This window comes from Panthera leo, chromosome B2 (assembly GCF_018350215.1).
Source record: "Panthera leo isolate Ple1 chromosome B2, P.leo_Ple1_pat1.1, whole genome shotgun sequence".
Lineage (NCBI taxonomy): Eukaryota > Metazoa > Chordata > Mammalia > Carnivora > Felidae > Panthera > Panthera leo.
In genome coordinates, this window is record NC_056683.1 from 22,132,013 (window position 1) to 22,148,156 (window position 16,144).

Here is a 16,144-nt window from a genome sequence, read left to right on the forward strand (position 1 = left end):
AGCCACAAACCATGAGATCATGACCTGAGCCGAAGTCGGACACCGAACCAACTGAACCACACAGGTGCCCCAGGATGGACTTTTGAGTAATTGAATGGTCAGCAGACTCTCCCTGGGAACTCCAGTTGGGGTCTCTACCCTCATGTAGTCTAGCAGTGGTACAAGTGTGAAAGTCACTGGGCTGGAGCATAGCACAGGGGGTGGGGGCAGGGTTCAGGTGGAGGGGGGGTCCCCGGCAGCATGCAAGAGAGAGTAAAGAGATAAGAATGGAGAGAAAAGCAGGGCCAACATGACAGAGGCCAGTCAACTGAGGTTTAGAATTTATTCAAAGAATTTGATCTCAGATTTGAGCCCCACTGAGCTGCTTCTCACTGCAGTGTGGAGAATGGATTAGAGGAGTCAGGATCAGAAGCAGTAGGTGGCTCTTGTGATTTTGACAAGAGACGATGATGTGGAGGTCTGAGCCTCCACAGTGGGAGTGGGAGAGAATGGGTAGATTCAACAGACATTTAAGAGGAAGAATAGAGAGTATTTGTTGAGGGATTGGATTTAGGGATGGGGTGGGGGGAAGGAAGTGTCAAGAACAACACCACAAGTCTGGCTTGGCAAAGGAAGGCGGGGTGGTGGCATTCACTGGGACGGGGAACTTCTGACATGGACCAAGTTTCCAGGGGGAAATTATACATGCCATTTTAGATATGATGAGTATGAGTTATCCCTGGGACATGACAAGTGAAGATGGCTGGGAAGCAGTTAAACTGGGGAGTCTGAGGTTATAGAAAAGATCATGGCTAAAGACGTAGATTTGGGACATGTCAGGACACAGATGTGTCCTGAGACACATGGGAAATGAGGGCAATGAGAGCCCTCAGATGGGAAATGAGAGCAAGGGGGACATAGAGTTTATCCAAGGGGGTGTGTGCAGCACTGGAGGAACCCCCCCCCCCAGAGTGTCTCAGAGGTGGGAGGGGGGAGGGGAAGACCTTTCAGGCAAGAGTGGGCAAGTTCAATGTCTCCAAAGGTCAAGTAAATAACTGAATCCTGTCCTTTGGATTTGGTGCGGGCCATTGGTGAGCTTGGGCTGGTTTCAGTAGAATGATGGGGGCAGATGCCAGAAGCTTGCAATGGTGATGAGAGAGAGGAACAATAGCTGGTGACAGGGGGGTGCTGGGCTGAGGGAGAGTTGTAAAAAGTATTGAAGAGACTTGCCTTGAAGTTGTGTAAATGCTGTTGGGAAGCAGCTGCAGGACAGTGAGAGCTTGAAGACAGAAGAGAGAGAACAGATACACAGCAAGGCCCTGGAGAAGAAGGTGGCATGGACCACAGGCAAAACAGCAAGGCCCAGGGCACTTTGCCATGAACAAGGGATTAGGTAGGAACCTTCCCCACTTGAATGAGAGGAAGAAAGGGAAAAGATGGGTAAGTTTGCAGGCAAGTTCATAGATCAGTAGCAGAAAATGTAGAGAATCCCTAACCAATGGCATTTTTTTTTTACCGTGCTCTCTATGAAATTAGATCAAGGGGCAAGGTCAGAAATTTGAAGACAGTAAAGAAGGTTAAAAATAGGTTGTTTGAAAATAGGACTATTTAGAGATACAAAGACTCAGAAAAAAATATATACATAGAAGACAAATTTTCTATTTCTCCTGTTATTTGAAGATAAACCAGAATGGTTTTCAGGGGGGAAAAAAAGATGTTATTTTCTAATTTTTTTGACACTCTAAGTTATTTACTCGTCCCCTCCTGTGGGAAGTCTTGCAGTAAGGTGGTAGCTGAAGTCCCCATGGATGTTTCCAGCACTTAGACCAGGCTCCTCAGCCTTATTTACACAAGAAGGGGATGCTTCATGCATGGTCACGTTTGTCTGTGACCTGTCTGCAAGAGGGCAGAGGCACCCTTCATCCGAGCCGCACCAGTGGCCCTCAGAATTCCGGAGGGCAGAGACATTGCCCTGTGCAGAAAGACATTTCCAGCCTCTCTGACCAAATGGCAGAGGCAGGGTCAGCTTGGCACTAGAGAGGGGCTGCAGAACCGGAGGTGGGGATGGCGAGGAGAAGCAGGGCTGGACACTTGGGAGTCAGGGGGGTTGTGGGTTGGAGGAGGGGCTCACTCCGGAATAACACAGCAGGGTGGCAGAAGTAAATAGGAAGTCCTAGAAGCTGCTTGGTTTGCTCCAGCTGTCAAGAAGGGGGAGGAGAAAACCCTGTGGGACGGGGGAAGAGGGTGGGGGCTGTTAGGAGGTTATTTAAGAGCCAACTTTCTTGTCCTTTTAACTGCGTCCTTTTGAGGAAGTGTCCCTGAGCAGCACAGCGCCAGCCTGAGGCTAGGCCACCTCGGGAGGGGACCGCAGGTAAGCAGCCCGGCAGCTGCAAGCCTGCAACCAGGAGCCAAGGGGCCCCCGCTCGGTCTGCCCCCTGCCTGGGGTTTCCGGAAATCCTTCAGAGGGCTGCTCCGGGTGTAGGGGGCGGGGGAGGGGCAGCCTCCTTGTCCAGTTCTGTTCCTAGTCCTTATCTCCGGGCCTACCCAGCGCCACTTCCATCAGAGGGGGCTCCTCAGGTTCTCTTCCAAGTAGCCCTGAAGGCACTGCTTGCAAGAAGGCCACTAGCTGGGAATGAGGGACTTGGGAGTGCTCCCCCAAGGGAGGACTCTGGAGGGGTGAGACAGAAGGATGGAGAGAGATAGGGAGATAGAGCTAGGTAAGAACACCTACTTGGCTAGGCTTTCTGTCCCTGTGCATCCTCTGTTCCCCTCCCCAATTCGAGAGCTGAACTTGAGCGCCTGCCTAGCCCCCTACCCCCCTCTCACCTGTGAGAAGGGAGTGCTTCTGCCCACCCAGCCAGGCCTGCACAAGATCCTCTTACTGGCCAAGCACCTGGGGATCCCCAGCTCTCTGCTTTCTGGGTTCTCTCTCCCAACAGGCCAGTGCCCCGCTGGGCTCTGCTCTGTGCTACCCCCAAACCCTCTCTCCCCTAGTGATCCTAAGCCCACCCTTGTTATTCCCTTGCAGAGGACTGCTTTTTCCCCTGCGTTCCCTCCATCATTAACCCTTTCTCCTTGTCCCCTGAATTCACTGGAGACTTTGTGTAAATATGTCTGTAGGTATTTATGGAAACCTATTCAGACTTTATACTTGGAAACATTGCTATCTCCGTCCCAGACCAAATACCCTAGTAAGTGATTATCTTGTCTCCAGCTGTGTTGCCTTTGCTTCTAGAACAGTCTACTCTGGTTTGCCTCTATAGTGGAGGCTCTTCATCTTTGGAGGGTGTGCTTGGTTTTGAAAAAAAAAAAAAAAGCCAAATAGCCAAGAGTCATGACTGGGTGATCCAGGTGATCAAGGTGAAAGCTTCATTTGGGTCAGAAACAAGGGCTCCCTTTATTTGGTCAGTCGGTCAACAAGTACAGACTGGGGAGTGACAGTGAGGTGTGTGGTATTTGAGCTGGCTCCTTGCCTGCACAAACTCCGGAGGAAAGGGAAGTAGGCTTGGAGCTAAGGCACTGTTAGCACCACTGACCAAGTGTACATTTAGAGAAAGGCTATTTATAGCCTTATTTAAAATTGCCAGTGTACCCCCCACCCACCCCCACCCACCCCCACCCACACACACACAGACTCCATCTGCCTTCTCCTCTGTGTGGTCCTGGCTCCAAAGTAATGGCCACCTTCTTATACCCCTTTGTGTTTACTTCTGGAAAGTGTGGGCTCCACCCTAACCCTCACTAGACTCTAGGTCAACAATCCTCGGTTTCGTTCTCCGATGTATCCCAAGTGCCCACATCACAGCCTGACACATAGTAGGCCCTCATTAAACATAGGTTGAATTACACTGCAAACATGCTTTAGAGGATGCTGCTTATCTAAACACGGCTGGATGAGGTTGTTCTTAAAAGTAACTTAGGCTTCCTAAGCCTGTATGAAATGGACATACATACAGGCATATGACAGTAAACATTTCTCACAAAGATATAGCCTTTAGAGGTAATGAGGGGATTAAAAAAAAACCTGCTTTCTAAAATCGTTTACATTTTTCATTTCTTCAAATAACCCCCTTTTCTTCTGCTTTCCATATGTTTTGACAAACAAGAAATCTCCCCAAGATCCTTGGGGAGCTATACTCCGTCATTAGACTAATCCTTACTGCCACTTCGCAAGTTTTATTTATGAGAAACTCAAAATGTGTTGCTCCAGTGCTATCTCACACAGATATGTCTGTTTCTCTATTTTTGAATCCTTGTCTCCAATGTAATTCACCTCACATTCCTTTTCTGTGTCTCCCTTCCCCCCCACCCCCCATCCCTCCTCCCAAGGAGCTTGTGAAGCTAAGAATGTCGGAGACCTCCGCACCTGCACTTGGAGGCAGGCGAGCCCTGCCCCGAAACGCCTCCAATGCGGCAGAGGATGACCTCCCCACTGTGGAGCTGCAGGGGCTGACCCCCCGGGGCTTCAACCTGCAAGGTACAGGCACAGCCACCTGCTTCTCCCTGCAGGTGCTGGCTGGGTCAGCACCCTTTGTCTCCACTAAGCTCCCACAAAAGAGGTGCCCCTGCCAGTGTCTGGTATTAAAGAAAAGACTCCCAGGCCTTCTTTGGAGTGGTCAAAGGACCAAAGACTCAGATTCTTGTCCCAGTTCTGCCACTTAATAGCTTTGTGATCCCAGGGAAGTCACTTTGTCTTTCTACCTCTTGGCTATTTCCTCTATAAAACAAGGGCGCTGACTTAGCGGGTGCCTCTTCCAGGGCTACCGTTCTGTTTTAAAAATACTCTCTAGCTGGAAGTTTCCACTTCCAAAATATTGTGGCTGTTTTGATTGTCTGGCTTTTGCCTCCTTCCTTCTCCCTCCTCCCTCCTCTCTCCATCACTGTGAATTTCAGAGCTGGAGAAAGATGCCAGACTCTGACAGTAATGGAGATGGAAACCCTCTATTTGTCTCCAGAGCAGCCTGCTGAGCAGGTGAGGCAAGCTGCTTCCCCTGCTCTTGCCTCCACTGATCCCCAGGGACCTGCTCTGGGAGTAGCAGCCAGAAGCTGACCTCCGCTCAGCCCTGTCAGCTGTGATGGGACCCAGGTGCCAGCAGTGGCTTGGTGACACAGGTGCCATTCCCTTGGGCCATGGCAGGGACATTCAGACTCATGTCCCTGAATGGCATCTAGCAGGGAGCACTTTTTGTCAGTAGCACACATGCACCAAGCCCATTTTTGCTCCTGAGGGGGCTCTGTGCTAAGTTTCATTGGGTGTGAACACCCACTTGCTTGGGTAGGTGCCCACCATCACCTTGGGGTGTGTGGCTAATTTGCCTCATCAGAAAGAGGTCAGCAGTTGAAAGCAAAGAAAAAGAACAATGCCGATCACTAACAAGTCCAGCAAATCAGAACTTCTCGACATTGTGGACAGATTTGATTGTGTTACTATCACATCTAGCCGGTTGATATTCAATTGTGAAAACAGAGAGAGATCTAGTACCATCCATTAAGGTACCATCCAAATTTGGAGGAGAGAACTCACAGAAGGCCATCTTCAGTTTAATAGAAGGGTCCAGACAAACTTGTGAACTTGTAGTTCTGAGCTATCTCTCCCAGCTGGGTGCCACATTCTCTACAACTTCATCAGTAGAGCCACAGAACAGAGTTAAAAAGGACTTGCTAATCCTCATGTTATAGGTGAGGAAGATTCAATCATCTAAATTCCCATGTTACAGGTGAGGAAACTGAGGCCAAAGCAAGTAATTAATGTCCACTCCTTCACGGACCAATCTAAGATAGGATGCTTTCTTCCTTCCTTTCTTCCTTCCTTCCTTCCTTCCTTCCTTCCTTCCTTCCATCTTTTGAATGTAAATAAAATTGGAAAGCATGAGCATGTAAAATTATCAAGCAGATTACCTTGGTGTATTCAGTTTTCTAGAAAAATTCCCCTCTGGCAGAGAAGACTCTGGGCCCTGGGGAATGGTGGCCAAGGTGCTAAAAGAAGAGGGCAGGAAGAACAGAAAGAGAGAGGGGCACAGGATCAGTGAAGAGAAATGTGCACAGAGACAGTGAGATGTAGCAAAGAACACCCCGGTCCGAGACTCAGAAGACCTGGGTTCTGTTTCCAGATTTGCCACTTGCTTACTTTGTCACCCAGGGGAGCTTCATTTTCTCCATCAGGAAAATGGAAGCAATACCTACTTTACAGTTGCCATTGTGATCAAATGACCAGTGCCCATGAGACGCCTGATCCATAGGACGTGACCTACAAATGCTCCTTGATTCAGAAGCAGATTATCATACCCTACTAGGTTAGGGGCCCACCACAGTGAAAGGGGCCCACCACTTCCAAGGGGAATGTGTAACCACCTGCAGGGTCTGTCTACCTGAAATCTGAACAAAATGTTGCTAATAAGAAATCAAAACTTCCAGAAAACTTGAGCAGGTGGGTTGATTTAAAAAACAAACAAATCTGGGTTTACTGTTTTTTGTTTATTTTTGGAGGCACAGGTGGGGAATTATATTGAAGAGAATTATTTGGAAAAATCAGTCATCATGTATCCACAGCCCAAGTGACATTCTGGGATACCTATTACAGACCTTGGCAGACGTGTGTGAGTGTCCAATGACTATTTGTACAATGAATGAACAGTCAGTCACTGGAGAATTGAATGACTCATCAGTCCTAGAGTCATTATAATCTTATTATTAATAGCATGTTCCAGATTTCATAAACATGCATGCATTTAATGTGAACTAATTGCTACTCACTATGAGAAAAGGGTCTCAGAACCCAGGGAGCATAGAGGAAAGTCCTAGATGAGAACAGAAGAAAAATACCAGCATATAAACCACCTGATCAAGGAGGACTGTCTCCTACTTATCCTTTATATTTCAAATTTCTCTGACACGAAATACATCAACTTGTTCCAAGTTATCCCCTGCTAAAGCAGTCACGGTATTTAACTTCTGTCTTCTTGCAGCTTATGCAGTGACCACTAGGGGCGTCCAAGAGGGCTTGGATCTCCCTGAGCCCCTGCCTGAGGACGCTTTGGCTCTCAAAGTCGTAAGGCAAACTCTCCTTTTTTCCAAAAGCGTCCCTTTAACAAGCTACTTGTACCAAGCTGACTGAAAAGGCAGAAAAGCAAGAGGAGGAAAGGGGGAAATGGCAGATTTTTCGCTTCAAACAGCCTTGTGGCAGTCGATGTATATAATATACACTGAATGTATACCCTTAATTCATAGCTTTTGTGAGAATTTGGTTAAGAATGACTTTAGCCGGCATTTCAGATTGTATAAACTCACATAAAGTTCCTCCCATCCAGCAGCACACTATTTACAAAAAATTGAAATATTTGAGGCGACAGTGAAACCCCAGAGATAGGACCAGCTAGTCTCACTGGTGATGTTTGACATCTTCATGTGTTTTTAGGGGTCCTTAACGCCCTCTTCCAAACTCAGTTGTAGCTGAGAATGGTATGTGAAAATCTCCTCAGATTTCTAGATTTGCATCTCTTCCTATTAGACTGTTCTGCATGCTCAGTGGTTATTTCTGAAAATCTCTTTACAGCTTTCCTGGTCTCAAAGGTTATTTTAGGAGATGTAATGTTCGGGAAGATAACCTTATATTCTTGCTCTGGTTTGACTCTGCATTGTTAACCATAGTGATCATTTACAGTGATGATTATAATCTTTATTGGATACATCTAATGTGATGAATTCAACTGGAAAGCAAGTCTGGATTTCTAAAAAAAAAAAAAAAAATCAAATGCAGGAGAGATCTCGAATCTTTCAAGCTAATGGAGTCTTGTACCTTTCTGAGCATCTCCTCCTTCCCACCCCATTCCCTGTCAGAACCAGATCAACTAGTTAACTAATTAATTATAAATCTCTCCTTTGTGCAGAATAAACCTCTCTGGGTTGAAGATTTTTAAAAGAATAAGAAAGACATTTAATGTATGATTCAGAAATGAGGTTGTATAGAATCAATTCATTCTTTCATTCGGTTTGTGTAAAAGCATTTAATGACTGCCACCTGTGTGTCAGGAACTATGCTAAGTTCTCTCTGGGGACACAAAGATGAGTAAGCCAATCCCTGGCTTCAAGTGGCTCTCCATTTAGTAGATGATATAGACACAGAAAAGATCATTGAAATTCCATGCAAAAATAGTGTAACAGAAATTATGCCTATTGCAGCAAAAGAACAGAGAAAGGGATAACTTGGTGTGGGTACAGTGAGAAAGAGGACAACTGAGTTGGGTCTCAGAGGATGAATAGGAGTCTTCCAGACAGGCAATGCATGGGAACTGCATTTCTAGCAGAGAGAACAGTATTTATCAAGTAATGGGGATATGGTGGGGGATAAGCCTGGGGAAAGTAGGCAGGGACCTATTGTACACTGAGGTACACTGAGACCTTACCTTTCCTCCTTGCAAAGGATTCTAAATAGCAAAATTAAATCATCAGAATTATGTTTCATGAAGGCAATTCTAATGGTGAGGGGAAAATGGAGAGAAGGAAATATACTTGGAGGCTGCTGTTGAGATACTTCCAGCAAGAGGAGAGGTAGGCCAGACAGATTTCAGTGTCTGGAGAAGATGCTGGTCTCACTTCTTACTCCACCTTGCTCTGGGCAGCTAAGCATTTCTTATACAGTTTACAGTACAGGACATTTGAATAGCAACAGTTGAAAAACAATAAGCTTCTTTTTAAGAAAATGTTTTTAATCATTCTAATTAATGATACTTTAAAACTTGAGGTTTCCAAAGGAAATATGAGAAAGGAACTTTTATCCTGTTGTTTCAACAATAAACAGACCTACTTCCCCATGGACAGTACTTATGCCTACATTTTGGTAATAATATTACCGAAGATTGCATGGAGATTTCATTTCACTAGGGAATTCCTAGGATATGAACCTAAACATTTAACTTATCTCAAGATTCCATCTGTGACAGGTATAATCATTCTCCAAAGAATATTTTTACAACCTAAGGAGAAAATAATCTACTTTTTTTCATATTAGGGAAAGGGTAGGAGGACCAGGAAGCAGCTGGCTCATGAGGAGAGATTTTTTTTTTTTTAACCAGTCCATTTTCTGATGTGTTTGGAATTAGGCTAAATTGTGTTAGGTAGACTTTTTGAAAGCTGTCACTTTGAAAGAGCAAGCTGCCAACTTTCCAGCTACAATATCTCTCTAAAACAAAAACAAAAACAAAAACAAAGTAGCTTAGCAATGAGTGGCTCTATTTTGCCAGGAACCCGGCTTGGACAGGGAAAAGCAAATTCATTTCCTGTTTATGGCGAATGGAGCCTAGATGAGAAGTCTCCTTCAGTCTAAACTATGTCTCATTAATCCAATAAGCAAAGCAGAAATCAATATGCCAGCTTAATGAGTGTTTACTGTTTACTACATGAAGAGGGACAGCGCTGACCAAAATGGACAAGAGAAAGAACTATGATGTTTTTATATCTATGCTCAGATTTTACAACCAACATCTATAGACCCCTTGCTATTGCTAGGTATTGTAAACACCAAATACAAAGCTTGATCTGTGGTGACTGTCCATGAGCAATGAAAGAAGTGTTGTTTAATCAGTGGTTTGAGGACCTCACCTTATTCCCCAGTGCTCAGGCCAACCCCTAGCAAATCCATAGAGCTATGCTGTCCTTTCCTTCTCCCTCTAAGGATAAACAACTCTGCTGGTTACCCTTCCATATGTCTTGTCCATTTGACTAAAGTCTACAACATTAGTTCTTTAAACTCTTACTTTTAATGTCGCTTTTAATCTTCCGTGTCTTGGTCAAGTTTTATTTTTTAAATGAAATGTTTTCATTGGTTTAAATTATTTTAATATGCAGTTTTATTTTAAGAGATTACAAAGGGAAATCTTACTAATCATTGCCTTGGTTTTTCCCCACATAGAGTACAACCGTAGTTTTCCATGATTTTTTTTTTCCTTTTTTCCTGTAGGCACTGACCTGTTGGAGGATTGTTGCAGTAAAGAATGAAAAGATCATTTAGAAAAAAATAGAATTTTTTAAAACTCCATACTTAGAAAAAGCATTATCAAAATTATAACTTTGCAGACTACATTATTTTAAAACAAATTCTTCATGTATATGCTAACATATGTTTATTTCATATATTATTATTTAATTTATATAAATATATTTAATATATATTTATGTGACAAATATAAACATATTATATATATTTTTGCTTTCACTATGAAACCGTAGTGGTTTTTTTGGCTTATGTTTTATAGACTCAAAAGAATCTATTAGTACTCTTATTTACCTTTTGTTATAAGTAATATATGAATTATGCACTATCAAGGCATGGAATCTTTATTCCTGTCTGAAATGAAAGTGCTACTCTGGGGGCCTCATATTATGAAACCACAGATCACTACCTTCAACGCTGTACAATATATAATATACTATACACACATATATACAATATACTATATATAGTCCTGAAATTGGTATCTGTTAAGAATGAAATTGTCTGATAAATAACATTTAAAGGACTCCCGTGATTAATCTTCTGATAAATAGAATATCCATTTTATGATGAATAACCAACTCTAAGTTCCAAATTTTCAGGCATTACATTTGTTTAAAGTAAAAAGTGGCATATTTCCCATGGCGTCTTTTCACGTCTTCCCAGGTACAGTGAAGATGAGATCTTGTCCGCAAAGGCTTATAGTTTCATAGATAAATGGCCTATATTAAGATGACACAAAGTGCTTCATGATAATAAATTTTTATTAAAAAAAGGAAAAACATATTCTGGGAATATGGAGGGGAATAAGGAGGGGAAATTTATTTCATCCACTTGTGGAAATGCAAGAAAAGAAAAGCAAGCCTGTCTTCTCAGAATACACCTCCCCATTTTGCAGATGATAAAACGGAGGCACAGGAAGTTTGTATAACTGGTCCAAAGTCATGGTGATAGTGCCAGAACTGGGATTTGAGTCCAGAAAATCTGCCTCGAAAATCTATACTCTTATCCACTATGCTATTCTCCTCTCTTAATAATAACAATGATAATACAATGAAAATAATTTGTGAGAATTTGCTAGGGCCAGACACTGTGCTAAAGCAGTTTACATACATTTTTTCATTTAATCTCTACACGAACCCTGTAAAGCAAACATTCCATTATCTTTTTAAAGGAAAGAAAACTGAAGCTCAGAGAGATTAAATAACTTCTCTGAGGTTGCACAATTAGTAAGTAGTGAAGCATCACCCGGAACATATTCTGCAAAACACTGAACTCCACAGAAAATAGTCCCCATGAGCATTTAAGTTTGGAAATCATGGCACCTATAGGATATTTACAACGCACATCAATATATTAAAGTCTCCCATAAATCCTGCAAGAATCCTGATTGACTTTGGTTAAGCAGCATTTTCCCAAACTGGTTTAACCGTGGAACTCTTATTCTTCCAATAGATATCAGTACCCCACAGAAGTAGTACTGTGTTTCACTACTTCAGGGATAGACTGACTTTAACCAGACTCACTAGACATTAACCAAATTCATTAGACAAGCTCATGGAACTAGAAAGCCAGAGTTTTCATTTGCAATAAGAATAAAACCAGTGAGAGCCAGATACTAAAACAAAACAAACAAACAAACAAGAAACCTTGAATTTGTCTTTCTAGCTTTATATTTCCCTTTGGTGAGGCTGCTTGGGAAGCCAAGGCATAAAGCCAATATACTTATTTTCAGGGGCACATTATCATGGAAGAGGTGGTGGGATGAGATGAGGCAAGTCCTGGCAGTGCTCCAGAACCAGTGCTTTCATCACCTGGAGGCAGATTAGACTCATCCCATCCTTCACCTGGAGTGCCACAGCAGACTCTCAGCCAACCCTCCTGCCTCCAACACTGCCACCATCCATTCCTTTTCTTACTCTGTCACCAGAAGCAGTTGAAGCTTATATACATAAATCTAATCATGTCATTTTGCTGTATCAGATTTTTCACTGGATCCCCAGTGCCATTAAAATCCAAATTACTCACATGGTCTACAGGACTGGCATGAGTGGCTCCGGCTTACTTTTCCTCTGTGGTCCCACTAGCACATTCCAGCCAACCAATCATGCTTCAATTTCTTAAGTAAACTACGCACTCTCTTGCCTCAGTCTTCACTCATCCTCCTCTCTCCCTGAAACATCCTTCCCCACCCCTTTTTCTACCTGGAAAACTTGCTCACCTTTCTGACCATTGTTTATATACCTCCCTTCCTCCAAGGAGCTTCCTTAATCCCCCCTGCCAAATCTTGGTTACAGGTTCCCTATACCTTCCAGATACCCTCCTCCATCAAATACCCTGTACCACTTTATCAGAATATTTATGGTGCCATGTCATAACTATCTTTTCAATTTTTAGTATCTACCACTGTTCATTTATCTAGGTTGTATTTACTAGGCAGTGACCTAAATCAGCATTTATATTCATGTCTTGAATGGCAACATAAAATGACACACATAAAATTCCTGGAGGACAGCAAGTTGGGGAGAGTATTAAATACACTGAATATATGCTTAGGGTCTAAAATTACATTAAAAGCTTGGACCAATTAACCAAATGCAGTAAGATGAAATTCAACATAGATACATGTAAAACCTTAACACTGAGCTACAAAGAAGAAAATCTTTGCATAGATATGGCTAAATAGCAACATGAGTGAGTGGTTTCTAAGGGTCTAGATTGAATCCTAATCATAGAAATGACATCAGAATGTGTTTTTAAGGGTTTCTCTTTATCAGGTGCTTCACGTTGATCAATAATAAGATAGAACTATTTAAAATACTAATGATATCTTAGACTGAAATAACAGAAATATACTTTTTATTTGGAAAGATGTAGTGGTCTCATTGTTTTTCATTGGGAATTTATAAAATGGAATATATTCCAGAACAAAGTAGTGGGTAAAACGTCTGGAAAAGAACAGTGGAAGAAATGGTGAATGTTTTAGTCAAAGGAATAGAAGCTTTTACATACCTAAGGAGTACCAGATGAAATGAATAGAATGCATTCTATATTTATCCAGAAGTCAGAACCAGGATCCATTGTTAGAAAAATTGCAAGGAAGCAAATGTCAGTTCATCTTACAGGAGTTTTTCAAATAATTAAAATTGTTTAAAAATGGACTGTTTGCCTTGCGAGATAGTGGGTTTCCCATTCAGATGAAGACAAAAAGCCTAAGCATTTGGGCTTTCAAGATGTTTCATGCAGTACATAGGTCTGTCAGATGCTCTAGAAAGTGCCTTTGCCCTCGGAGATTCTGTGAGGCTCTATCAGTGCATTCCTTCCAATCATGCTGATGGAGACCTGATTAAACCCATTTCTGAGGATTAAGTTTTTAGACATTTAAACAAAATGAAACGTTATGGAAAGGTACAGTGTGAAGAAAGATGACCAGATGAGTTGATTACTAAGTTCCTTTTCAACTAAGACATTTATGATTCTCTAGCTCTTTCTGAAGTTGGCTTAACACTGGGGACTGTAACCTTAATAAGGTCAGAGAACTTAGGGGGGAAAGGCAGCTTAGAAGAGAGAGGTCTAGAGAATTAAACATCTTCCACCCACAGCATAATGGAAGGAAAGTGCCCTTCAGGGGACCATGTTCAGGGTTCTGCGATGGGGTAAAAATAAAACTGTATCTTGCACTTTCTATGTGCTGTAATATCACAGTCACAGTAACCCACTGAGCATCACACCGACCATCAGAGTTTATATTTAAGCTCTCCACAAGTAAGACTATGGCCCCACTATATGCCAGGCATAGTATGAGAGCCGTCGTCATGTTATGTCATTGAATCTTTGTAGAAATTCTCAAAGTATTAGTATCCTCATTTGAAAGGTGAGAAAAAACTCAGCTGCTATGAGGCAACATCCCTTACCTAAGTAATTAAGATGCCTGAGATTCAAACTCAGGATTACCTGGACTTTGAATTAATGAAGAATGTTTCAGGAACTCCTAGACTTTTGAACTGGAGAGTATCTTAATGAGTCCAACTTCTTGATTTCACCTATGAGACAAAAATGGGTTCAGAGGGGACCAGGTGTCCTTTTACACAGGATTCCTGTGTCAAAGCAAAGGAAGGCACTGGAGTCTTTGAGAGTGATGCTCCAGCATGATACAGACTCAGCAGCTGTGCACCCTGTGTTCACAGCCGTGAGGGCAAAGCATGCAACAGGTGGGTTCAGGGAAAGGGTGGGTGGGCAGGAGGCTAGTGTACCCCCACCAGCCTCTCTCATGAATTCCCCTTTAGAACTCCAAGTGTGCACACAGAAATCTGTCTCTAGACTAGATCTTGCAAACTACAATGTAGATGGGTAGAGTGACCTCCACATTGAGTGATCATTTGCAGAGGGAACGGGAGAAAGGTGGGAGGGGATCTAACTGTTACCTGGTGCTATCATGTCTCAAATAAGTGTATAACTGACATATACTCTCCCAATTCCAAAAACCAAAGGAAAAACCTATAGATTTTTTCAGCATACCATGGTTTGACTTCCAGACTGGTCATTTAGGAGCTAGGGAAATGTGAAGCTTGTTCCTGCATGTTCAAAGTGGAAACCGTTATATGTATCTCAATGAAATGTCAGTATCCTTTTTCCACACTTGTTCTTTTCTTTCTTGCCTTTGAGGAATCAGATCTACTTTTAGAAATAACAAAAGGAGGGGTTTTTGACCCTTTCTAAAGTAAGAGGAGAATTTTGGATTAAAGGTTAACTTTGTCCTTGTAACATCTCTTTGAGGGTTTATCATATTTGATTCTTCCCTTTTTAAAGATAAGAAAATTGAAGTGGCTATACTCTGCTTATCCCTAGTTAGTGACATAGTGAGTTGGTAGTCATGATGGTGACCACCTGCCATCATGAAAGAAGTGTGAGTGTAGGAATGTGAAGACTTGAACTCTGGTCCTAGTTTCTCTGTACCTAGACATGTATGGGAGGCATCATCAACACTGCTCTGTCTATCCTACAAAAGTGCCCTGTGGTATAAAATGAGATTAGAGGGGGGAAAGCTTTTAAAGTCATCGTTAGAACAAGAATGTCACAAGAGACTGACCCCCAAATCCACAAGCCCCCTGTAGAGGGTTCTATCTAACAGGCCTCATTAACTTGCTTCTTCAAGAAAAAACAATCTATTTTTTTTTGAGTTTTGGTTAAACCAAAGTTACTCAATGGTTTCCCTTAATTGTTTTCTATGTGTGTAGACTACCTTAATGTCACAAATGTTCACCTGTTCAAGGAGAGATGGGACACCAACAAAGTGGACCACCACACTGACAAGTATGAAAACAACCACCTGATTGTACGTAGAGGACAGTCTTTCTTCATTCAGATTGACTTCAATCGTCCATACGACCCCAGAAGGGATTTCTTCAGAGTGGAATATGTCATTGGTAAGTGCCACACACAAGTCATGTCATGATAGTCCATCTATGTCATCACATCATAATTGTCATGATACCATGGGTTGCATAGTAGAAAGGGATACAGGTGCAATTGTGTTATTTCCTAGAATTATACTGTGACAATTGGCTGGACCTGGGACCATATCCAGCTCCAGGACCACCTTATATTCTAAGATGGGTCTGTATAATGCCAATAATACCACCAATAATTTGGGCCTACCCTGGTAAAATTCTTACATACTAAAAGTGAGTATAATTAATACAAAATGTTAGTTAATTAAATTATTTTTCACAAATGGTTTTGCAATCCTATAATGTGGCTTTTAGTTTATCAGCTCTACTCTTATGATTTATTTGGTTTTATGTACCAAAATTATTTGCAATTCTTAGTATTATTTGAAATTCTTAGTATATAATCTCCATACAAGCATTTCCCAAAGTTTGCTTTGCTCTAAACTGCTCCCGTGTAATGGCTCATAAAATATAGACCATCAAATAAAGTTCACTAAACATTTATACTCTAATCTCCTTTTGTAGGTTGACAATACACATTAGCTTAACAGTTCAGGAAGGTACCATTTAAGTCTGTTTGGTTCAGTGTTTCCCCAATTAATTTTATCCTGGAATCCTTTATGTTATAGCTATTAACATTTGACACATTTTAGTAAATATTTATCTAGACATTTACAAATATAGCAAGTAAACACATGCACAAAAAAGCAAAAATGGTTCAATATCA

General features: G+C 42.1%; 1 protein-coding gene across 2 annotated transcripts in view; it reads left to right on the top strand.

Moving 5' to 3' along the window:
- The first annotated feature begins 2,247 nt into the window (after nucleotides 1–2,247).
- Nucleotides 2,248–16,144, top strand: part of F13A1 (coagulation factor XIII A chain) — a 165,090-nt gene continuing 151,193 nt past the window's right edge. The window contains exons 1-3 of one of the 2 annotated variants that reach the window (XM_042937988.1): nucleotides 2,248–2,350; nucleotides 4,309–4,456; nucleotides 15,205–15,393. In XM_042937988.1, coding sequence (XP_042793922.1) covers nucleotides 4,327–4,456; nucleotides 15,205–15,393 — 319 coding nt within the window. In that variant the 5' untranslated portion in view covers nucleotides 2,248–2,350; nucleotides 4,309–4,326. Of the gene's footprint in view, nucleotides 2,351–2,554; nucleotides 2,697–4,308; nucleotides 4,457–15,204; nucleotides 15,394–16,144 lie in introns of those variants that run through there. The other variant, XM_042937989.1, reaches the window with a different exon arrangement.